The 25,859-nt window shown below is 37.1% G+C and overlaps 1 protein-coding gene and 1 long non-coding RNA gene across 6 annotated transcripts; both read left to right on the forward strand.

Moving 5' to 3' along the window:
* Nucleotides 1-869: 869 nt before the first annotated feature.
* On the forward strand, nucleotides 870-25,859 carry LOC131014321 (DNA-directed RNA polymerase III subunit 2-like). Of its 5 annotated transcripts, none has more exons than XM_057942252.1 (39): nucleotides 871-1,030; nucleotides 1,203-1,264; nucleotides 1,403-1,484; nucleotides 2,038-2,159; nucleotides 2,294-2,386; nucleotides 3,169-3,241; nucleotides 3,329-3,419; nucleotides 3,560-3,612; nucleotides 6,863-6,927; nucleotides 7,535-7,640; nucleotides 7,727-7,837; nucleotides 7,960-8,019; nucleotides 8,756-8,791; nucleotides 8,864-8,935; nucleotides 9,041-9,139; nucleotides 10,661-10,720; nucleotides 10,802-10,894; nucleotides 11,607-11,708; nucleotides 11,798-11,908; nucleotides 11,997-12,113; nucleotides 12,945-13,061; nucleotides 13,172-13,252; nucleotides 14,054-14,158; nucleotides 14,235-14,315; nucleotides 14,403-14,534; nucleotides 14,650-14,694; nucleotides 16,986-17,063; nucleotides 17,131-17,270; nucleotides 17,379-17,469; nucleotides 17,858-17,988; nucleotides 18,071-18,206; nucleotides 18,296-18,426; nucleotides 21,540-21,665; nucleotides 21,775-21,830; nucleotides 22,373-22,443; nucleotides 23,628-23,712; nucleotides 23,789-23,892; nucleotides 25,275-25,403; nucleotides 25,616-25,859. In XM_057942252.1, exons 2-39 carry the CDS (start codon nucleotides 1,212-1,214, stop codon nucleotides 25,667-25,669), a joined length of 3,492 nt encoding a protein of 1,163 aa, XP_057798235.1. In that variant the 5' UTR covers nucleotides 871-1,030; nucleotides 1,203-1,211; the 3' UTR covers nucleotides 25,670-25,859. The 5 variants fall into 5 exon arrangements, 4 of the variants coding, with proteins under 4 accessions (XP_057798235.1, XP_057798236.1, XP_057798237.1 ...); XM_057942253.1 differs by having other exon boundaries at nucleotides 879-1,030; nucleotides 1,206-1,264; XM_057942254.1 differs by having other exon boundaries at nucleotides 879-1,030; nucleotides 1,206-1,264; nucleotides 8,885-8,935.
* On the forward strand, nucleotides 20,458-21,294 carry LOC131014322 (uncharacterized). Its single transcript, XR_009098172.1, has 2 exons — nucleotides 20,458-20,807; nucleotides 21,106-21,294. It is a non-coding gene; the product is annotated as an uncharacterized LOC131014322 (long non-coding RNA).

Below are 25,859 nucleotides of genomic sequence, written 5' to 3' on the forward strand. Positions count from 1 at the left end.
AGGCCCTTTCTAAGATCTTGAAGGACTCGGATGCTGAGAGGAAGGCTAATATTTGCATGTTATTCTGGCAAATATGAAAAGACAGAAATGTAGTGGTTTGACAAAATATTTCTCCGACTCCGTCGATCTCGGTGCTGCGGGCTGCCTCTGCTCGCAGCGACTGGAAGCTTGCTCGTGCTCTTCCTACACAACAAGTGAGCAGATCTGCTGCTGTGACCTGCGCAGGGTGGCATCCTATCCCCGAGGGATTCATCAGATGCAATGTCGACGCGGCTTTCTTTGCCGAAGATCAATCCATGGGTATCGGCATTGCTATCAGGGACAACAGCGGAGGTTTTGTAATCGGCAAATCTATGAAGTTTCCGGGCAATCGCAGCGTTGTCGAAGCAGAGATGCTTGGTATTAAGGAAGCTCTTTCTTGGATTAAGGAGCTTGGTTATACTAAAGGTTGGGTTGAGTGCGATAGTAAAAGGGCGTGTGACATTCTTATTACAGGAGAGCATAATCTTTTAGAGTTGGGTGTCATTGCGTCCTTTTGTCGTCAAGAGCTTTTGGAGCTGCAGGATTTCAAAGTTCGACATGTTAGACGTGAACAAAATATTATCGCTCATTGTTTAGTGAGAGTTGCGAGAGATATGTATACACATCATGTTTGGAATGAACCCCCGTCTTCTGTGGTGGGTCATCTCCTCGTCCCATGCTCTTGTGTTCAATAATATATCTCCGTTTTTCCGTCGAAAAAAAAACCCTTAGAAAGAATAAATCCATTACCACACTATTTTTGATGAAAATTCCATAATTACCATATGCTATTTTCTGAATTTTTTACACTACTTTTTTAAAGTTTGTATGCAATAAATATTTGCACTCGGACAATATTTTTCACTTCTAATTTCCATCTCATTCTTCCTCTTCACTACTGCAACCGCGCCTCCACGCCGCTGCCGCCGTCGGGTCTGCGCCTCCAACTCTGCCGCCTCGAGCGCGACTGCGCCGCTAGCTTCTGCGTGGGTCTGCCCCCATAAGAGAGGTATACTCATTAAACTGTAGCATACTAACTTGCGGGTTGAGGATTTTGCTGCCGCCGAGACTTTTAAATTTACTAGTTATTTCCCGCTTATTCGTATTTCATATTCGTCCCCGTGCTTCTTAGCCGAATACTCACCCCTACCTCTCCCTCCTCTCTCTCTCTGGGTATCAAGAAGTACGAGATGGTAGCGAGAGAAGACGACCCAGCTTTGTTCAATGATTTACAGGATAAAGGGTATGCTTATTGTATATGTGTCTAACTTATGTATTCATCCATGAGTATATCGATGCAAATGCTTCTCGTCCACACCGGATGCTTTGTCTATTATGATGTACGTTTTTCAATATTTGTCACTTTAATTTGTGTAATTAGACTGGAAATTGACAAACAAGCTCTTGCGGCCCCTGTGAAGAATGCAGTTGACAAGTTCCAATTAGTCCCTGAATTCTTGAAGGTATGCTATATTTTTTTTTCATTGTTTATGTTTGTAGTTGGTGCCTTTTTCAATTATCCTAATTGAATGGCACTTCGCCCCCCCTCATATAGGAGGAAGTTAGATATCTAGGTTTATATAAATATGAATGATTTGGCTGAATGTGCGTTTTGTTTGTTTGTTCTTTTACGCCTCATTTTATAGGTTCCTAAAAAGGGTGGAAGTGTTCGTTAACTTCATTTTGATAGTGACCTGCTGTTTAATTTTCCTCCTGTTGAAAATATTTCTGAATTTCCTTTTTCTTGCACTTGCAACTCACAGAGTATCACTTGTTTCTTTTGAACTTATTTAGTACTAGCTGAGCATAAGAACATAGTAGAAATGGGGTGCTATATAACAAGGAAAATGCTTGGTAATTCCTGGTGAAGGATTCTGTTTGTTCACCAAAAATGCTTGTTTATGTGCATATGCCGGTGAGACGGCTCCTGAAATGACATTTGGACTCGTTTAATTACTTTTGAAGCATTTTATGTGTTCGCTAAAGTTTTGACTGCTGGTTTATGTGCATATGCAGGTGAGAGGTCTTGTCAAACAACATTTGGACTCCTTTAATTTCTTTGTACGAACAGGGATAAAAAAGATTGTTCAAGCCAATAATCTCGTCACCTCTAGTCGAGACCCAAATATTTATTTGAGGTGAAAAAGTTCATATTTAGTAGTTTTATTTGCATTATGCTCCATGGAGCTATGCATATTAGTACATTGATTTACTAGAATTTGATCTTCTTTACCTTTTTCTTAACAGTCCTTTTTCATTAACTTTGTTGCAGATACAAAGATGTTCGCATTGGTGAACCATCAATGATGGGTGATACTGTTACTGATTTGCTTAATCCCCAGAAGTGCCGTCTCTACGACATCACGTGAGTCCCAGTTGCACTTTTCTATCTCATATGCGTTCGAAGTTGGAACTGGTGCAGGGAACTGTCAAAGTCACTAAGCTGCTGCATATATTTTAAGCGTTAGATCTGTGAGACCTTCAAGTTCTTACATGACATTTGAATAGCTATATGAGCCTTTAAGTGTTCCTCATTTTCTATATAAAGATATGATAACATTAGGTTTTGTGCTCATATAGTCATATAAAAGGTAGTTTGATGTAGAAGATGAATCAGTTACTATGTTAGGAAATTTCATCTTCTCAAAGTTATTTCTTAGTCTTTTCTTGCAACGTAAAAGAGAAGGTGTATTCCCATATGAAGTTTGTGGGAAATTATGGGAGGCTGGTTTATGAATGATGGAAGTGATTTGTTTATTATTAGTCACAAAGAACAAGTTATCACAGTCTTCCTTTTGCTATTCAGCTTGTAGCTCATCACTAAAAGATTATGTATAGAATATAAGTAGAAGTATCCTTTTGTAATGATGTTTTAGGCTACAAGCTCAACTACTACTATTACACCTTGAAGCTACCTTTTTGTTGCTGCAGCATAGTCATGTAGACTGTTAACTGCTCATAGGCTCCTTGATTGTAGCATCTGAGGTTCCCTTTTGCTCCATTATTTCATCTTCCATGCACCTTTCAATAAATGAAGGAGCTGAATCAGCTGATTTTACACATTCTTTTGATACGCTTTTTCATAGACTTTGAAGCCAATTGACTTCAGAGCATACCACACTTATTAAAGTACGCATATCTTTCCAGCTATGCAGCTCCAATATACGTGAACATAGAATATTCGAATGGAAACTATGACGGAAACCGAACTCAAATGAAGGTGATTTGACATTTTATAATTGTAGAGAAACGTGATTTTGTGGACTAACACTATATGTGCACTAACTATTTCAGCTAAATTTTCCAGAAAGATGTCGTTATTGGGAGATTGCCTATCATGTTAAAGAGTTGTTGTTGCATATTGTATGGGAAGGATGAAGAAGAACTTGCCAGATATGGTATATCCCTATGCTTTTGCAAATTGCAATTTAATTCTTTTGTATTTATGTCCACATTATATCACGGAGCAAGAACTATTTCTTTATTTCTTTGGTAGTGCTTTACCCCCCTCATTATAATGAGTGCATCTGTTTCTTAGGTGAATGCCCACTTGATCCTGGAGGATATTTCATAGTTAAAGGGACAGAGAAGGTGACATTTTTATCACATATATGATATATCATGGCTCTTCTCTCTTGATTATGACAAGTTGACCAGTAATGACACGAATCCTTGGGTTTTTGTCTAGCAGTGTTGCGTGATCATGGCTAAGGATTTATTTATTTATATGAGTTTATTTACTTGAGTCGGTTATTTTGTTGAGACTGGTATGCTAGAGAGTCTTAGGGTTCTTGAGTAGGATGATAGGAGCCAAACTATTTAGGTTTTGAACATTTTGGTTTGAGGCGTTGCTATTCGCCTATTGGATTATTTCTTTCCAGTTCAGTTTCCAATGATAGTTGTTCTTTTGTTTTTGGTGCATTATTTTGTTCTTGAGTGTCTAATGGCTGTTTTGGTTGTGAACTTTTAATTATTTGTGTAAAAACTCTGATGTCAACTACTGTGATAACCAATAATACATGAGGCATGCTGTATTTGGATTGAACTAGTTCCTCAAATTTGAAACTGTTTATACTGAACAATTTGTAATGATGATTGAACTTCTGATTCTTGTCTGGAATTAATGTTACTACTTGCATTCACTTCAAGACATAGCCGAAACATAAGACTGGTACTTACTTTTACCTTCTTGGTCAATGTTGTGAAAAGCTTAAGACAGGAATGAGGCGTTTTGCTTTGTCGAGGCGAGGCGGTAAGCCTCGAAGCGGTTAGAGGTGTAAGCCTCACACCGAGCAAATGAAAAAAATTATAAATAATTATAAACAATGAATAGCACCATATGACAATTAAAAAATATATAAAAACACATCAATTTGCTTATACCACATATAGTAGGAACTGTTACTTTTTATTGATCATCATATCTGCATAAGCAAATTGATGTGTTTTTATATCTGTACTATCTCCTTATAGACGAATTGTATTACTTGTAATTGTAAACTATGCTTTGGAGTTGGCGCTGACTGCTTCTCGTTCCTTATGCAAAGTTATTAATTATTTATACTTCAATATATTAGTTAGTGTTAGAAATAATTATTTTGAAGGGTTAATAGCCAGAAAATCCATGAGATATTTTCATTTTCTGGTTTATACCATGACCCTAAAATTTTACTTCCAAATACATCAATTTGTAATTGAGTCGCTTTTTTCCCACGGTGAGAACCTCCGACCAAATTAAAACTGACGTGTCTCCTACGTGGCAAAATCGAATATGATGTGTCAATTTATTAGACAAAACGACGTCGTTTCGTTAAGAGTTAAAAATAAATTATATTTAATTAAGAATAATTAAGATAAAATATAAATTAAAAAATCTAAAAAACCCCTAATTGGCACCCTCCCTTACACGTCACTCTTCCCCCACCCCCTGTCGGCTCTCCGCCTCTCCTTCTTCCTCCACCTCCGCAGGACGCTTCCCTTTCCCCCATCCTCCGCCACCGCCGCCATCTCCCTCATCCGCACCTCCATCGGACCCTCTCTCTTCCCCCACTCGGCGCCGCCACTTCCCCCTCCCCCTCCCCCTCCCCAGACCCGCATCGCCCTCTCCCTTCCTCCACCTCCGCCGGTACCTTTCTCTTCCCCCATCCCCCATCGCCACTTCCCCCACAGCCGCAGACCCTCCCCCGTCAGCCCTTTCCCCACCCCCACAGACCCGAAATCAAGGCGGTGAATCTAGGGCTCAACAACGAAGGCGGAGTGGGAGGAAGGCGGAGAGGGAGGTCGGCGAATCTAGGGCTCAACAACAAAGAATCTAGGGCTCTCCGCCTCTCCCCCTTCCTCCACATGTTCTCTTCGAAAAATGAAACAAAAATCACAAATTACTTGATGCCTAAAACTTTTGGGTGCAGCTAAAAATCAGAAATTGACTTTGAGAACTGGAGAGTTGTGTTTGAGGCTGTTGGTGCGTCGATTCTGTTGGTGGGAGAGGGCGGCGGACGGGGAGGTCCGGAGAGGGAGAGTGTTGGTGGTGGAGGGCGGCGAAGGCGGAGGCTCTTTGTGCGGGGGAGATGAGCGAAAGACAGAGAGAGGCGGAGGCTCTGTGTCAAACGTGAATCTGCATTCCGGTGAAGGAGATGAGTCGATTTTGGGGGCGGTGGTCGGCGAAGCTACCGGCTGGAGAAGTGGCGGTGGGTTTGTGTGTGAATTTGGGGGAGAGAGAGAGAGAGAGAAAGAGTGGAGTGTGTGTGATGTGGTAATTCCGGCTGCCACGTTGACGTTCCGACTGCCAAATCAGATTTGATTTGGGCGAGTTTGTAATTTGTGGGAAAATTGCGACTCAATTACAAATTGATGTATTTGGAAGTCAAATTTTAGGGTCATGATATGAACCAGAAAATGAAAATTTCTCATGGATTTTCCGGCTATTAACCCTATTTTGAATGGCCCAGCATAAAAGTTGCGACTAACTTTGCCCTTTTGAAAAAAAAAAAAGATACTTTAATAAAAGTGCAACACAATTGTGGCTTTTTCTGCACCGCCTCATGTAAGCCTCAATCATCGCCTCACAGCTTTACAGCCTTGGGGTGCCGCCTCAAGCAAAAAAGGCGTCTAGTATTAAATAATCAATAAAAGGGCAAATTTGGGGTGGTTTGTCTGCCACCTCGCCTTGAGGCGCACCTCAAGGCGGCCGCCTCAAGCGATTTTCACAACATTGTTTTTGGTTCACTTGTGCAGATTTCACTCAGACCTGAAAACCATTGCTTTTCTTCTTGACACATGAGAATTTTATGCATTAACTGGTTTTTTGATACTATGCCATATGTGAGAAAAAAAGTTCCTAAATGTTTCCCAGCTGGTACTGCAATGCCAGTCTTTTATGCTAAGAGGTTTAATCATGTTGTCTATGACAATGCATTCCCCCAAAAATAAATACAGTTGACACCAATTGTTTTATATGCAATTAGCATTTGATGATGTAGTGGCTGTCATAATTCATTAATGCAAAGCGTTTGATTGCCCCATGTAAGTTGCCAACAACAATGTGTGAAGTTGTCTATGTGGGGCGTGGGACAAGGACTGATTGCAGTAGTCTAGTTGGGCCCAGGTACACAAAGTGACTGAGTGGCTCTCCGTTCTGAGTTATCCACCTGTACAATTTTCTTATGATACTCATTAGGTGGTCAGGTTGTGTTTTGTTAGTCTGGACAATCTTTATTGCTTATTTAAGTTTATTTCAGCTCATGTTTGGTAGTTTTCATTTCTCATGATCTCTGCCTACATCTTATTTTTCCATAATCATTAGTTTGTGAACTTTGTGTTTATTTTCCATCAATTCTTCCAGGTGATTTTGATGCAAGAACAACTTTCAAAGAACAGAATAATCATTGATACTGATAAGAAAGGATGGTGAGATGTTTGTTAGTTATCTTTCTTAAAGCACCCTTCCTGTGAACTTTATGCTAACAATTTATAAATGCACACTTTAGTAATTCAAAGCAGAAAAATAATAAAGTTTCAGATTCCCTAACAAATTAGTACTGGGATAATAGCTAGAAGAGTCACTAAATATTGGAGAACGGGATCTCGTTGCAAGGTTCAGGATGCTCAATTCTATCAGTCGAACAAGAAAAATCTGATTCATTGAATCATATATGGAATAAAACTTGATACCCATTTGTTCCACCCTTTTTATCATATACTTGAGACAAAAGTGGACAAGGTTGAAAGAGATATAGATCTTACCAGCGGACTGCTCTTAGCTGCTTCCAGAAATCAGCATGGTATCTTGGTGCTTGTATACAATTGACTAATTACAGTTTTTGCATTCCTTGGTTATCATAGGGAATTTATTGTTGGATGTTCTTAAAAATAGTTAAATGAGATCCACATATACTGGTGGCTGGATTAAGAAAAGAAAGGGAAAAGCACAACAACTGAGCTTTGCAATAACTTTCATTTCTATCTTGTGATTTTTGTATTCTCTGACTGAATTCCTAGCCCCCTTTCATTTCAGTGTGCAAGCATCTGTTACAAGCAGTTCAGAGACAAAAAAGAGTAAGACTGTCATAAGATTTGAGAAAGAGAAGATATATCTCCAGTTGACTGGGTTTACAACCAAGGTTGATTTTGCTCTTTGTCCATCCCTGCCACCATTTGAAATTTCTGTATCTTATGGTGTGTTTTACTTCCTAATTCATAATTCTAGGTTCCCATTATGATAGTCCTGAAAGCTATGGGTATGGAAAGTGATCAAGAGGTTGTCCAGATGATTGGAAGAGACCCGCGGTATAGTGAACTGCTATTGCCTTCAATTGAGGTATAGATCGAAGTAATTTTTGTGGTTATTGTGGTCTTTCTTAACTGAATAAGACTCCAATGTACAGTAATGTTTGTATTATCTGAATCTTTACTTACATAAGTATCATGTCTTGATTTCAGGATTGTGTGAAGGAAGGTGTACATACACAATATCAGGCCCTGGAATTCCTTGAGCGGAAGGTTTTGATCACTGAAGTGTTCATTTGTTTCTTTACTTTTCTCAAAAAACTGAGAAGAGAATAATCTGAACTGATAGCCTATCACTATATAAAAATCAAGATGCACTTATTATACGATAGGCTATTGCTATATAAAAATGAGGATGCACTTATTATATGAATGAATCAGAGTATGACACTGCCAATTTTTATATTGATTATTTATTTAAATTATGATTTCAGCATAATAACCTCTCCAAGAAGCGATGCTGGAAGTTATGCTGATGCAATGATTTCCTTATTGTTTTGAAGAGCCTTTCCTTTTCTTTTTCTTTTTTTGAGATCCTTTTGAAGAGTGTTTGGATATTTACTAAAGGTTGAAACATAACAAGATGAATATCAATATGCGAATTGCCTTGACACACCTTAATTATTCTAATCATGGTGGGTCATTCTAGAGTTGTAGATAGATATAAATCATATTGATTGTTAATAATGCCAGACGCTAAGACAGAAAAATAGTGCCAAAGCATGTATGTATATTATACATTCATAGTCATAAATTGCATGCAAAACAAAGTTTTGAACAGTTAAAACATGAACGTGTGACATGGGAAACCCTAGGGCATTAGTGCCTGTGAAGCTTACTTCTATTTGTTATGTATCGTGCCATGTAAATGATCTGTAATGATTACTCCTTCCATAAAAGTATTGTCTCTTAAGATTTTTAGCTCTGATATTATTGTTTCCTGTTGTAGACTCAGAAATCCCTATTTCATACAGCAGTAGAGAAGGTTGGCTTGCTCAATTCTTAATCCTACTTTTGCCAACAATTTTTTTCTTCTTTAAATTTTAAATACTTCTAGGATTCTTCCTTTGCCATACAGGAAGGGCGTGCTCTAAAAATTCTTCAGGATACATTTCTTGCCAACGTTCCCGTGAGTTCATTTGAAGGCTTTTTTGCCATTTGACTTATTATAAATCTACTAATACGAGACCCACCCACCTCCATGCCTCTCAAAACCAAATATCTCGTCTCACAGGTGCATGAAAACAATTTTAGGCCAAAATGCATATATGTTGCTGTAATGTTGAGACGCATGATGGAAGCAATCTTAAACAAGGATACAATGGATGATAAGGTATTCTGTTCTTCCCTACAGATTGAGTTTAGTATTTCTTCAGGTAATGACCATCATCAGTCTACACAGTATTACGATATTAGTTGTGAAAGACAATGCTTGGGTGCATTCAAAGTTATTGCATCCTAGTTGTTCGCAGGAGTGGGTCTTGCCAGAACATGAATTCTGACTCTGAGTTTCCTTGTCTGCATGTTTCAATGTATTTCTTTTCTTATCGAAGAACATTCTTTGTTTACCTTACCTTAGAAGTATTTCTCCCTTTCACAAAATGCTGCATGCCCAATCCTTATGTATCATCAGGGTTTCGTAAAGATGTTCTTTAATGTTTGCTAAAAGTAAACTTGCAAAATGGATATGATCTCTTTGCTTGCTAATTTCATTGAGAATCTCACCAACTCACAGATTTTCATGTGATACTTCTCGTCATGTTCATTCATCTTACACAACCTAGTTTTCTAGGTCATGTGCATTTTAATTTCAATGTTACCCTGTTAAAAATGTGGTCTTCGTCAGTTGGTTTTGACTGTTCAGGAGGGGAAAGGTGGACCTTTTTCAGTGATCGGAGATCTCTTGTGTTTGCTATTATTAAATTTTGCAGTAGTACTCTCCAGTTAGTCTTGTTTGGTTTAATCCTAAAGTTCATTGGTGTATTTCCTTTTGTTCCTTATAAGTTATAACTATTAAAAGAAGAACTTTGTGATTACAACACAGTGAAAATGGATGAACAAGATATCTGCCCTGTTTCTTCTTAAAATATGTAACTTTTTCATATGTTGGATGGCATGGGAGAAACCATGAATATCTCAGTCAGGGTTGCTCCACCTACAGAACTTCCTTCCTTAAATAATTGTTGCTCAATGTAAAGATACACTTTTACGTACTTCACTGACCATCTAAGGTTTATGCCAAGGGCCAATATATGGTGCCTATCATGGCTGCACTCCACCAATTACCTTCACCCTTTGCACTTTTATACCTGTAATTTATTTGTTATTCTTTAGCAAAGACTCTTACATTATGAAATTCCTGGCAGCAAGAGGAGAAACCATGGGAGCCAACAAGATGCTGGTGTGTTCTGTTGTACTGGTTTAGGGGGGAAACACAAATTATTCAGTTTTCAGCTATCATATTTTAACTTAAATTCTTTACTAGATTGGATATTCTATCTTTGCTCAAACATTTCATTATCGAGAGAGATCAAAACATATTTAGGCACATATCATCAACTTTTCTCGTACGATCCTTGAGCAGTTTTCTTGTGCTAGTCTGAAAGAGTGAACCGACTAACCCAGAGGAGCAATCAAGATTTTTGTATTTCTTGTTCAGTTGTTTGTATCACACATTGTTAGAGACTGGAATCTGGCCATCTTTCTTTTCTGTTTTTCTTTGTTATGTTGGAGTGGAAATCTATTCATAGAATGTAACCTTTATATTATTGTTCAATAATATGTTCTGTTTCAGAAGAAACTCTATGTTTCTTTTGTGCCATTTGTTAGGATTGTCACTTGTTTATTATTTTAGGATTATGTTGGCAATAAAAGACTGGAGCTATCTGGTCAATTGCTAGCTCTACTTTTTGAGGTATGTAACTGGTCCTAATTTAAAAATATTCCACTTCTAAGATAAGTATGGTAAATTCTCTTTCTTGGCTTTGTATTTTAGGATTCATTCAAGAGACTGAATGAGTTGACCCATCAAAACATTGAAAGAATCCTAAGTAAGGCAGTTCGCTCCTCTCGGTTTGACATTTCTCAGGTTTGTCCTGATGGCTTTAGTTAAAAGATTACATTGTAGCAAGTTGGTGAGAAAAGATTAAAACTTAATTTCTAATCCCAACCATTATATGCATCTATATTCATTCATCCCTTAATAGGAGGCATGAAGCTGCACGAGCTAGACAACTGATGGTTTTCATTTGCACAGATATGCTTTATCTCATATTCGATAAGCCATGCCCAGAATTAACCGAAGGAAAAGCATGCTGAAATCTGATAAACATTATCCATATTCATGTATATGATCCCAGTCTTTGTTAGATCAATTTTATCTTTTCTGGAGCTAATTCCTCCATCCCATTTCCCTTTTGGTCTGTTTACTTTAAAGGGTCAATAAACCCCAGTCTGCAAGCTAAGAAACTCCGTCTCTGTAAGATAGATAACCAACTACTATCTATGCAAAGAATTTCTCTTCTCCCTCTCTTGTGCTCTGCATTCCCTGTTTCACTTTCTTCTGTGTGGTGGGCTTAGCATTCTACCTCCTGTCTCTCTATTGTCCTTTTACCATTTGGGAGATTTCTCGCTCCAATTGCTCCATTTTCCACTAATGTCTGTTTCTGCTTCTTTTTGTTAAGGCAAACTTCTTGTCGTAAATATAATTATATTGTATGTCCGCAATTACTACAACAAAGTTCACATTTGAACCATTATCCTCTTTTATTCATTTGATCATTTGTTTCGTATGCTTCCAGCATATAGTGGTCAATCCCATTACTAATGAACTAGAAAGAGCCCTTTCTACTGGAAATTGGGATCTCAAAAGATTCAAGATGAACAGGAAAGGTATGACACAGGTGCGTATGACATTGCATGTTTATCTTTCTTCCTCTCAAGTCATTGTAATAAATATTGATTTCTTTGTTTCTTTTGCTTGTTTTTACAGGTTGTATCTAGATTCTCATACATAGGAACTGTAGGGCACATGACAAAGATCTCTCCGCAATTTGAAAAATCTAGAAAAGTCAGTGGCCCTAGAGCTTTACAGCCCAGCCAGGTAAACTGCTAACATTCTCAGGGTGGGGTCATTCTTTATTTTGATCATCTAATATCATGTTTGATACACTGAACCACTTTATCTGCAGTGGGGAATGTTGTGCCCCTGTGATACTCCAGAAGGTGAAGCTTGTGGATTGGTGAAGAATCTGGCACTGATGACGCATGTTACAACTGATGAAGATGAAGGCCCTCTCATTTCTCTGGTATTCAGCTTCAGCCTTAACTTAACCTGTGATTCAGCTTTGAATTTATTGTTGCAAAAGATCACAACATATCAGACGACCCCAGTTACCCACCTAAACAATGACAGATAAATTATCCCTAAGCGCCTTAGATGTTAAATAATTTATGGGAACTAGTGATATCTACAGGGACTTTCTTGCATCTTAATTTTTCATTAATTGAGGAGATTTTTTTTTGAAAACTACTGTAATGTAGCTTGTAGATGCCCAGGCTGGCACTTCTATCCTAAAGCTACCAAATTATATGGTGACAGAACTTAGAGTTATTAGAAGTTGTTTTACATTAATCGAAATTCTATTTAGGCCATACATCAGGCAGATGTCTCTGAGACAGATTTTTGAAGCGTAAGTCTATTGATTTGAAATTTGGTATATTTGTTACTTACAGGTACTTACTTAAATTCATGCAGAATATGCCAACACATAAAATGCAACTATTTTGCTACAAATTTTCTTTTTTATCTTCACACTTCCTAAGCTGTGGAGAAAGATCTTGCTCTAACTAGAATAAACTTCAAAGTAAAATGAGAAAGGAATAAATTGATTTAAGTTTGAGTTAAAGAAATTGAAGGATTTGATAAGTAAGAGTCTCATGCTAATTAGTTAAGTCCAAATCTATGTCTTTTTCATATGCTTCTATTTGTATTCTGCAAATTGGAAACTAAGCTCACTGCAATAGCCAACTGTACTTCCGTACTGCTGTTACTGGATGACAGTTGAGATTGTTGGCTTTCTGTTCCAAACTATTCTGATGGTGCCATAACTTGATAACACATTCATATTCATGTGTAGTGCTACACTCTAGGGGTGGAAGACTTGGAATTGCTTTCCGCTGAAGAACTTCCTATGCCAAATTCGTTTTTAATTATATTCAATGGACTTATCCTTGGCAAGCACAGGAGGCCACAAGTATGATTCTACAAGCAAAATGTCCTTTTTTGTTATGTTTACTCCGGCATATTGTCATAAAATTTTCTCGCCTTTTATGCTAGTTTGTATTATTTACTCCCTATTTTCAGAAATTTGCCGATTCAATGAGAAAACTACGAAGATCTGGGAAAATTGGCGAGTTTGTAAGCATTTTCGTGAACGAAAAGCAGGTTAGTCTTATCCTTTCCTACCCAAGTCAATAATAATATACATGAGAACTCACCATCCAGATGCTGATGCTAGGCTGTCAATTGTATTTATCATTGAACTCTTGTACATCTTTATATCTTCATGCTTAAAGCCTTGGTTTCTATCTTTGAATTTTCTCTATAGAATTAAAGGATTTTTTTTTTGAAATACTTCAGAGCTCCTAGGCACATTTATACATATAGTTTGTGGCTCAAAGACTTTTCAAGTCCTGAATTGTGAATGCTCAGATCAGTTCTACTGATTGTTTCACTTTTTATTTTAGCAGATTATTACTTCTGAATAAGTATATTCTGTTAGGGTGTGTTTACTTTGATGGAAAAGGAGAGAAAAAGTATATTTTCGCCATTTTCCCACCATTTTCACATGTTTACTGTGATAGAAACTTTTCTCCGGGCAGGTTGGAATATTTTCTCGGGCAGCTCATTTTCACTCCTTTTCTCTCCAATGTTGGATACTATTATCTTTAGGTAGTGGTGTGAAAATATTTTCCAACATTTTCTAATATTTTCATCTCTAGTAAACACATGATAAAAATGTAGGAAAAATAATATTTTCTCATCTTTTCTTACCCATCCTTTTCCAGAAAAATTTGTACAACCAAAGTAAACGCACCCTAAGGTTAAATTGTTTTCCCAAATGTGTTGGAGAAGATTTCTTATGTATTGATCACATAAGAAATCTTTATCGTTCTGAAAAAGTGTTAATTGTTCTAAACTTTTATAATTACTACTATGTCATCAATAGAATGTATGGTCTTGCAGCGCTGTCTTTACATTGCTTCCGATGGTAGTCGTGTTTGTCGTCCACTTGTAATTGCTGACAAAGGTGTATCAAGAATTAAGGAGCACCATATGAAGGAGCTGAGGGTAACACCCACACATACTCTGTATATTTCTCATATCCACTTTGATCACTGTGCTGATAAAATTTGTTTGCTTGAAGGATGGAGTCCGCACCTTTCAGAGTTTCCTGAAAGAAGGCTTGATTGAATACCTTGATGTCAATGAGGAGAACAATGCTTTGGTGCACACCTTTTTTTTCTATAATTAGATTTTTTTTAGCTTTTAGATTCCCCATTGTAGCATGTCTTACCATATACATCATTGTTAGATTGCCTTATATGAGGAGAATGCTAAAGAAGAAACGACCCATATTGAAATAGAGCCTTTTACCATATTGGGTGTGTGTGCCGGGTTGATTCCTTATCCTCATCATAACCAGTCACCAAGAAATACATATCAGGTACTTTTCTTTCTTTCTTTCTTTCTTTCATTTTCTTTTGGGTGGGGTGGGGTGTACCTTGAACTGGAAGTCCTGACTTTTGTTATCTAATAATTGTGTATTGAACATTTTGAAGTGTGCTATGGGGAAGCAAGCTATGGGCAATATTGCATATAATCAGGCAAGTTACTTAACATGACTCGTCTTGTTATGTTAAGCTGTATAATGCTCCCTCCGTCAATAATGCATTTGTTAACTTTTTGGTACGGTCTCCAAATATATGCACTTTGTATATTTGGACACTAATCCAAACATAATTGGACCATTTTGCCCTCAATGTGGGACCCTTTCTCCACTATCCTTAACAACTTTTGATTAAAACTCGTGCCATGAGATTCCCTGCATAGTTTTAAGGGACGGAGGGAGTATTTGTATAATTTTTTGGTATTAAAGTGTTTTAACTGTTTATGACATAGAATATAGGCTTTACTTTTTGTTTATATTTTGGCGCATAATGGCCAGATATCATGATCAATGTTGTGAAAATCGCTTGAGGTGGCCGCTTTGAGGCGCACCTCAAGGCAAGGCGTCAAACATTTCGCTTCAGAATTGCGCTTTTATTTAATGATTTTTTAATACTGAACGCCTTTTTTCATTGAGGCGCTGCTTCAAGGCTGTGAGGCAGTAAGGCAGTTAGAGAGGCTAGTATGAGGCCGTGATGATATCTTTATTAAACTATCTTTTTTTTTATTGCATAACTTGAATAAAGTAAGCCGCAATTTTGTTTCCTCTATGGGCCCATTCAAACCCACTATAATATAGCCCTAATTAATATATTTAAGTATCAATAATAATTAATTAATATATTCAGGTATCAATTAATAATTAATAATTTATATATATATATATATATAGGTATGGGATCAAGTGAGAATTACATCTTTTTGTGAAAATGGGGAACCAATCATAGCTCTTTATTTGGACATGAACAATGATTGTTCAACATTAAGTCATGAACATCGCTGTTCATGCGTCAAATGAACAACGGTGTTCATGACTTACTATCATGAACATCGTTGTTCATGTGCTTATGTTCATGTATTTTATGTATTTGTTCATGGTTATCCATATGAACATCGTTGTTCATGCGTTTTTGTTCATGTATTTGTTCATTGGTTCGCACATGAACATCGTTGTTCATCAGTTCGCACATGATCCTCTCCCTATATATATATATATATATATATATATATATATATATATTTTATTGTTACGTGATGATATTGGATGTTTATAGTTATTACTCCCTCTGTCTCATAAGAGTGTGCATGATTGTTGGTGGCACCAGTGTTAATAAATATTAGTTGAGTGTATTGGGAGTACGGGTTCACTTTATTGCAAAGTAGGGGTAAGAAATAAGGAGATGGTGGTGGGGTAGTGTCCGTAAATGGCAAATGCACACTCTTGTTGGACATCCCAAAGTGGAAAGAAGTGCATACTCTTATTGGACGGAGGGAGTATCGATTTTTATTTTGTTGCTCGGTGTGAGGCTTACGCCTCAAACTGCCTCGAGGCTTACTGCCTCGCCTCAATCCGGCCTTAAGCTTTTCACAACATTGATCATGATGGATGTTGTTGGTTCACTAGTCAGTTTTACAGGTGACATTTTTGTTTAAAGCAACTTATTCTTCGTCACTAGGCATTTATACTATCCCAGATTAAACAATTGTCCAACCTGTATCGTGAAAAGGAAAGAAACAAGTAAAATGTTGTCATAACTCATAAGATGGTTAATTAGTGTATCCTTCATAACAGCACATTGAGAGTTCCAAATTCCTTCCCCCTTGCTGTGATTGTGTCATTACCTTTTTGGGGCTTTATTCCCCTATTGCTGAGAAGAGTGAAAAAGTCTGTTGGGTATGTTAGCATTTTATCTTAATCGTCACTGTTGAAAATCATATATGTATTTTAAAAATAATGTTGCTTGCATGTTCTTTTGATCCTGTGATAATGGCAATTATTATATGTTTGACAAGTGTTACTATGAAATTTATGACAGTTTCCTTGTTTGCTCAGAAAGTAGAAAATTGTTTTCAACCTCTCACAAACATGTTTTTCATAAATATATGATTGAAATTGTTTAGGTTTAATGCCCAATTGCAAATTTTTGGATTTGTTTATTGCAAGGAAACAAGGGAGCTCTGCTAACGTCTAATCCTCATTGTGCTTAAGGACTCCGTCCAATTTTCTAATTTATATCCTGAAATTTTGCATTTAAGACCACAAACTTCATCATGATCTGTTGCTTAACAATATATATTTCTAAGTCTTAACCGTTTGTCAGAATTCCTGATTAATATTTATATGATGTTTCAGTTTTATGCTCAGTCTCTGTACATTTTTAGTGAACCCTCTTCCTGATTTATATATAATCTCTTCTCCAATCTATCTTGAGATTGTTTGTCTTTGCAGTTGTGTAGGATGGACAGTTTAATCTACCTCTTAGTTTATCCACAACGACCGTTACTAACTACACGGACAATTGAGCTGGTTAGTGGATCCTATTGCCTTTTATATTATGGAAGTAGTGAGCACATGGCTAATGATATCTTCTCAGGTCTCCTATGATAAACTTGGAGCTGGACAGAATGCTAGTGTTGCAGTTATGAGCTATAGTGGATATGACATAGAGGATGCAATTGTAATGAATAAATCATCCTTGGATCATGGTTTTGGTCGATGCATTGTAATGAAAAGGTAGATGCTCATTTCCTTAATTAAGTTTAATTTATCAGTTGAAAGTGTCTTTCCTGTGCTTTCTGTTGGCAATTCTGATATTTGCTTGGAATGTGTTCTGGTCAACAGAATGATAGCTGTTAACCAGAAGTATACAAACGGCACAATGGATCGCATTCTTAGACCCCAAAGAGACGGACCTGATGCTGAACAAACACAGGTATTACGTCAATTGATGATTCATCTGTAGAACTGAACTGAATCTGAAAAAGAGACGGACCTATATGCTCTGTATTTTATTGGCATCCCTTCAAAAGATTATTTGAGAGGTTGAGTAAATGTGGTCTAAAAGCAGGTAACTGAGCATGATCTTTAAGATTAGGTAGTCCCAAATTAATTAAACTAATCATACACAGTCTGTTCTGTGTTTTGAGAGCTTGAAGGACTTTATCTTAATCGTAATCTTATTCAGTAGCAGTTGATAATAGTTTTTCCGACTTCAGTTCATATGACTGTACTCCGGTTGAGTATCTTATTGTAGACATTTTCTTAAATTTGTCTACATTTGGCATCCAGAACCTTGCATCTGAATATTCTTCTGTGCCCAGATATTAGATGATGATGGAATAGCAGCTCCTGGAGAAATTATTCGTCCCCGTGATGTCTATATCAACAAGCAGTCCCCCATAGACACGAAAAGCGGGACAAGTACCAGCAACACTGTCAAACTGAAAGAGAGGTTCATTCTTATCTCTCAGATATATGGCTTGATTTTCTTCAGTGGAAACATACAGACTTATTTTTCATGTTGGTAAAATCAGTCAATATAAGTCAAGCAAACAAACATACAAAGGTCCTGAAGGGGAGACACCTGTCGTCGATAGAGTGGCACTCTGCTCTGACAAGGATAGCAACTTATGTATCAAATTTATGATCCGTCATACTCGTAGACCAGAGGTAGTAAAACTGTTTGGCTTCAGACTGATGATCTTTTAAATCTCAAGTGTCTTCAGAGATCTTCATTAAATAGAAATTCTTTTACATAGGTTGGTGACAAGTTTAGTAGCCGTCATGGGCAAAAAGGAGTTTGTGGCACCATTGTTCAGCAGGAAGATTTCCCATTTTCTGAACGCGGAGTATGTCCTGATTTAATCATGAATCCTCATGGATTTCCAAGGTAATAAATTACTATCTTCTTGAGCTCTTAAATCTTGTACTTAAGTGTGTCGAATGTTGGAAGTTGTTGTATACCTCAATCCTCAAATAAAAGTCAAGATGGTAAAAAAGTAAGCCTAATTTCGTTCCCCTTTGAGAATAACTCGAGTTTTAATGAAATGGTTGAATGTGTTGTGAGTGGAATAAAGATCTCACAGTAATTAAAGTGGAATAAGGGTCCCACTTTTATGGGTTTATGTGGAGTAATTTTACTAAAAATAGAAGGGGCATGAAATTGGGGGATGGAGGGAGTATTCTTTTTGAATTATTATTTTTTCTTTGTAATCCAACGACAAATACCGTTGTTGAAGAAGAAACAATGGTAATCTATTGTAGGATTAGATTTTTAACCTAATTCGTTTTTAGATAAATGGATGTGCTCTTAACAGGCCAGTTAATATTTCTTCTACACTCAAAAATCTTAAATCATTATTTGAGGTATTTATAAGTTCATGCATTTCCACAATGTGCACGCCCCCCGCGTGCGCGCGCGCGCACACACACACACACACACACACACATATATATATATATATATATATATTTAGGATTAGGTTCTAGTGAGAATGCTATAAATCATGAGAAATGAAAATAATGAATAAGCTAGTATATAGTGTTGAATAAGGCGGTATAAAGCGTTGAGTAACGATATTAAGTTAATTAATAAATTTTTTGCTCCCTCCAGGATTCGAACCTAAGTAAAATTTCGCCCCCTTCAAGTAAATATTAGCCATAGAATTTGAAAATTTAACGTTCTAAATTCATTCTCATTTTTCACCAAATTTTTTTGAGTCTAGTAAATTTCACTAAGAATGCAATATTTTTGTACGTACAGTGTTCTCATGACACATGCGGTTTTTATAATAACCAGCCCATATATATATATATATATATATATATAGGGAGAGGTTTAGGCAAGAACCACTAAATAAAATAACAATAGAGAACTATTTTCAGCATTTCAATCATTAAGATCTACGGCGGATGCATCATCTTGGTGGATGAATGCAGCACTAAGCTTCGAATCCTAGAGGGAGTGAAATTTTTATTTTTTTGAGTGCAGTAAAGTTTAGCAGCGGCATTAATTTTAAAGGTTCTCACGAAAATTGTAGTTCTCACTGGAACCACATCTTATATATATATATATACATACAGGGGACGACTATAGTACTATAGTATAAACACTTCTTAACATATAATATACGAACTATCTAAAATGTATGAATTTTGTATAGAACACGTATGACTTCGCTGTGTAAATGTATGAATTGCGAAAAATAATTTTTTTGCTGTCTATGGGATTCGAACTCGGGATCATGAATTCATCCAACAAGGTGATAAATCAACCGTAGATCTTGATGATCCAAGGGCTGAAAATAGTTCTTATTATATATTCTAAAATGTGTTTTTATTTTAGCCCACCCCTATATATATATATATATATATATATATATATATATAAGGATTAGATAGAGTGAGAATATACCTTATCCTAAGAAATGAGATGACTTATAGACCATAGTATCATTATATCCACGGTCTAGATCTAAGATCTACGAAAAAATATATGTATCAAATATTGCTAATAAAATCAATGAACAAGTCTATAAAAATCTTCGAACAAATCAATTACAATGTATGGACAGCCGTATTAAATTAATTTGGTAAAATTTTGCCTCCATCAGAATTCAAACCCTGGATTAAATTTTGTTCTTGCTTTTTATTACCTTGTTTGTTAATCTCTATTCACATTATTAGTCTCAACCTTAGGATTTTAATATTTGACGTTCTAGATTTAATCTCATATTTCACTTTAAGGATCCTTCTCATTTGATCCGTTCTATATATATAGCTGCCAAATTGTTGGATTTCCTGGAAGAGATACTGGTCTACTATTAGAACCATAACATGTGCAAATATCTGGAGGATGCTAAATCCTACATCTATATATATTGTGACCTATGAAGCATGGGGACGGCACTTTGCTGGGCGTACGCGTCCCGGGGACGTCCCGGGGACGATACGCGAAAAATACGTCCCCGGGGACGTATTTTTAACTCCCCTTTTTTAATTAACTTTTAAATAAAAAATACGTTTAAAATACGTTGACCAGACGGTCAAATACGTATTTGAAGCAAAAAATACGTTTCAGTCAAAATTTTAAAACTTCTAACTTGTAAAACCCTAATTCGCGCCTCCCTCACTCACCATTTACGTTCGCACTCTCCTCTCTGACCCACCCGCCGCTCGCCGTCGCGCCTCCCTGCGCCAGCCCGCCGCTCGCCGTCGCGCCTCCCTGCGCCAGCCCGCCGTCGCGCTGCCCTGCGCCCCGCTGCTGTAAAGGTATTGCTCTGACCCTAATCGCACTCTCCTCTCTTTTATTTGGCTTGGGCATCGAATTGGGCAGTGGGTATTTCGAATTTAGCTTTGGGTTTTGTTGGATTGAAGTTTAATTTCGAATTGGGCAGTGGGTATTTCGAATTTAGCTTTGGGTTTTGTTGGATTGAAGTTTAATTTCGAATTGGGCAGTGGGTATTTCGAATTTAGCTTTGGGTTTTGTTGGATTGAAGTTTAATTTCGAATTGGGCTGTTGATTTATTTGAATTGAAGTTTGATTTATGTTTTTTATTTGAATTGGCAGCCTGAATTGGAGAGAGTTGTCTGTCTTCAATGATGATGAAGATTTGAGGGAAGAGGAAGAGGAGGAGGAGGAGAAAGACGATGATGAGTGATCTGGGCTACTAACATTTTATTGTGTTTTATTTCATTATTTCCTATTTGGAACTTTGTTATGATGAATTAGTAGTGTTTTACTTATATTCTTGGTGAATTATGAATTTATAATATATATAAAATATATTTTAAATAAAAAAACTAAAACGTATTTTTGACGTATCGTATCTTGATTTTTGGAAAAATGACGTATTTACGTCCCCGTACCGTATCGTATCCGTATCACGTATCCGTCCCCATGCTTCTTAGATTGTGACTATCCTCTTTGTTGATAGCTTGGTGATTGAAAATCAGTATCTCTAACCCTGTAACAATTCACATTCTTATGCTGTGTATCATCAGCCGTATGACTGTCGGGAAGATGATTGAACTTCTTGGTAGCAAAGCTGGCGTTTCTTGTGGTAGGTTCCACTATGGCAGTGCATTTGGAGAGCCCAGTGGTCATGCAGATAAAGTTGAGGCTATAAGGTGCAAAATGCTGCTTACTTATAAGACCTCCCTTTCACTTATCTTAAGATATTTTTCTGCATTTTCATTCATTTATTTCTCGTTTCACTCACCTTTTCTAATTTATCAGTGAAACCCTTGTGAAGCATGGTTTTAGCTACAACGGGAAGGACTTTATCTACTCAGGTTTTTCTATTGTACATGTTCACATAAGTGAATGAACAACTCATGGCTTTATCTAATTAATATATGTATTGTTTTCCAACTTCCCAACTTCTGTGGAGGCAGAAGAATACGTACTTTACAATGCATGGCCTATAGTCATCACATGCTAATTAATATATGTATTGTATCCCATTTTCCCAACTTCTACAGAAGCAGAAGAATACGTACTTTACAAGGCATGATCTGTATAATGATTGTTACTGTAGTTTATGAAATATTAATGTGAACATATATGTTAGCATTTGATAATATCTTATGTCCATGACTGAAAGCTTAAAAAAGTTAAAGAAGAAGAAAATACTAAAATTTTGTCCGCAGTGTAGGATCAATGTTCTACTTGCCATTTTCAGTATTCATAGGTCTTAAATAAGCATATCTTTAATATGAAAGAAGTTCGCTTCTGGATTAAGGTTGATGGATTCAGTGTTATTTATAATAGTTTTCACGTCACTAGTTCTTGAATTGCTTTTAATGCTGTTGGTAATCTTATATTTCTTTTGCAGGTATCACTGGCGAGCCACTGCAAGCATATATTTTCATGGGTCCCATCTACTACCAAAAGTTGAAACACATGGTATGCTGTGATTCTTTTCTCAATTAGTGTATATACCGCCCATATTATCAAAGATAGCAGATGAAAAATTGTTTATTAGTTTGAAATGTGTGATATAGTAGGAGAAATCGCTGACTATTTTCTCTAAAAGGAATGGTGGTGTTGTGTGCAAAATATATGAATGAATATTTGGGTTATTGTGATGGGAATGATGTATGGGAAGAAACAAAAAACTGTTTCATGATGATGGGTTTTATGAAACGCTATTGGGACTGCGAAGTAGGCAGATAGGGAACTTAGGGAACAGAGAGATCCTTTGGTAGAGTTAAAACCACCTCTTGAGGAAATTATGCACTTTTGCTACCTTTCTGGACCATGCAGTGTTGCTATACAAACAGATTTCAAATCAGCAATTAATGTGCTTTTGTTTTTCATTTTTGTTCTGTATTTTGGCTTTAACAGAAGCCTTATCTTATAATTTAATTGGCCTGTTAGATTCATTGTTCTTGTGCACTCTCATCTACGTATTACGTATATTATCATATTTGTTTTTCCTTTATATAGAATACTTGCGCATAACTTTTGGCATGTTTATTTAAGAATGGCAGAAGCAAGATCTGTATACATGCAAAAAGCAAGGGAACTCTACAATGCAGCATATCATCAAAGTTCCTTTTTCAGCTTATTCTACTTTTCAGCATTGTTGCCAGAACTCCCCACTTTTGCTTCTCAAAAACTTCTACTTTATTATAAGTAAGATATTATAACTTATTTTATTATTGTTATTGCTATGCTCCTGGAGATTACCTTACTAGGCAAGTCCTTTTGGGTATCTATTGGTTGCCATGATTTATTTAATTTTTCATTGAGTTGGGGAAGGTGGGTCAAGTGGGAATTGAACCTGAGACTTCTTCCTTGTAAATGTGGAGGTCATGATTATGCCAATGACTTTGGCATATAACTCTCCGATTTCGCAATGTGTTTTAGCATGACTTCTCGGGACTTGAATAGAATAAATTTAAACTTGCTTCAAAACTATACACAACCCTTGGGTTTTCTGCAAAGACGCCCATATCACACACCATGCCGGGAAAAGTATCATACAACCTTCAATCTGGCTATTCTTATAAATGCTACATTGTTTAACTTGATCGAAGGCTTGGTTATGTATATTATGCTAATTATAGTTTTAAATGCTTTGAAAGGTCCTAGATAAAATGCATGCACGAGGTAATGGGCCGCGTGTTATGTTGACTAGACAGCCTACTGAAGGGAGGAGTAAAAATGGAGGTCTGAACGTCTGATAAATTATTTTACGTTGATCAGTTCTTCCAGATGCTATTGTCTGACTGTTGAACTTTAACAGGCCTGCGGGTGGGGGAAATGGAGCGTGATTGCTTACTTGCATATGGAGCGAGTATGTTGATATATGAGCGTTTGATGATCTCCAGTGATCCTTTTGAAGTTCAGGTAAGCTTTATGTAATAACACATGCATGCCTTTTGCACATAAGAATGTTAATGTGGCTATTGCTTATCCAACATTCTGGCATTCATAGATATATTTAATCTAGGGTTAATTGCATCAAAATACACGAATTTTAGTCACTTTTCCATTCTGCACATGAACTTTGAAATTTATAATTTTAATCATGAACTTTGCGTGTTTCAATTTTTCCTTAAAATTGAGTCCTGGCAGCCGGAAAGCTAACGTGTCATTGTAGATGCCATGTGTATGTAACACGTGTCATTGTAGCTGACGTGGCAATACAAAGATGCCGTTTTGAGAGTGGTCATCTAAACTACAGCGTTTTGCTGAGAAACGATGTTGTTTCGCTTTTAACCTCTCCGGGATGGGCTGCAGCGCCGGCTTGATCTCCGTCGATCTGGCTAAAGATCTCCTCCAACGCTACCCCAACTCCAACGCCGTTGTCATCAGCACCGAGATCCTCACCCCCAACAGCTACCTTGGCAAGGAGATATTCACCGCGAAACTTCCGCAATTCTCCCCTAAAAAAACCCTAATTCTTACTCCGAACCGAACTCCCAATCTTTCAAATTCTAGGGCTTCCATTCCCACTGGAATTTTCAACAATGTCGTCTCTGCAAGTTACCGGGAAAAAAATCCGGCTGGAGCTCGAAAATTTCAAATCCTACAAAGGCCACCAAATCATCGGCCAGTTCTACAACTTCACGGCTATAATCGGGCCCAACGGCACCTGGAAGTCTAATTTAATGGACGCCATAAGCTTCGTCCTCGCCGTCCGTACCAGGCAGCTCCGTGGTGCTTAGCTGCACGACCTTATTTATGCGTTTGATGACCGCGAGAAACAGCAGAGGGGGCGTAGGGCGTTCGTCATGCTCGTTTACCAGCGTGCGGACGGGTCGGAAACTCAATTTTGTTTTTCTAATCCACTATTATATTTCATAGTTTTTTTTTTTGAAGAGGATATATTTCATAGTTATTAGTATATAACATAGTCAGATATACATATATATTAGACACGACTACCTCCCCCCCCCCCCCGACTAAAATAGATTGATTTTCATTTTTCCATCCTGAAATATAGTCCACTTTCCCACTGAAGATATAAGGTCTACTTTTATTTTATGCAACGGGACCAATCAATAATTAGATGACAAATGATTGCCTTTAACCTGACTCAGTCCATCTGAATTCACACTTCAACTGACGACCCACCCAACTGTGTCGATTTTCTGCTCTTTGTCCTAGCTGCTGACAAATATTGCTCAAGTTGATTGGAATTTTTTGGGCTTATATGGCATTTTGTTTGTATTATTAATCTCTGTTAAAAATATTTATGCTACGCTGTTTGTCAAATTATGATGCAGGTATGCCGGAAGTGTGGGCTCTTGGGGTATTACAACGAGAAGCTAAAAGCAGGAATCTGTTCGATGTGCAAGAATGGGGAGAATATATCTACCATGAAAATGCCCTATGCATGCAAACTTCTATTACAGGTAATAATGCTTATTGGTTTTGCTGTGAATATAGTAAGCACTAAGCAGGCTTGTATATTTTACTCGGCATAATCTGAATAATAGTAGGCATAGATAGAAACTTTGCTGTTGCATTCGATTTTGAATCTAACATTTATAAATATGATGATCTATGAAGCCATTATTGTGATTTTCATCCAACTTAAAACTCCGTGGATTTGTATGTGGCTCAGGAGCTCCAGTCGATGAACATTGTTCCTCGTTTGAAATTAACAGAGGAGGTGTGAACATGGCGTGCGGTGGATGGTATTGCGCCACTGTATATAACAGTTCTGAAGATATAACTTGTGTTGGATCTTAGATATGATTCTTTTTTCCCGAATTTATGAAATAGGGTAGAATCAAATTATGTGTGTTAATTGTTGAGGGATCTGGCAAGTTGTTTAATGATTAGAAAGAAAGCGTCTTAACAATTAA

This window comes from Salvia miltiorrhiza, chromosome 3 (genome assembly GCF_028751815.1).
Source record: "Salvia miltiorrhiza cultivar Shanhuang (shh) chromosome 3, IMPLAD_Smil_shh, whole genome shotgun sequence".
Taxonomy (NCBI): Eukaryota; Viridiplantae; Streptophyta; class Magnoliopsida; order Lamiales; family Lamiaceae; genus Salvia; species Salvia miltiorrhiza.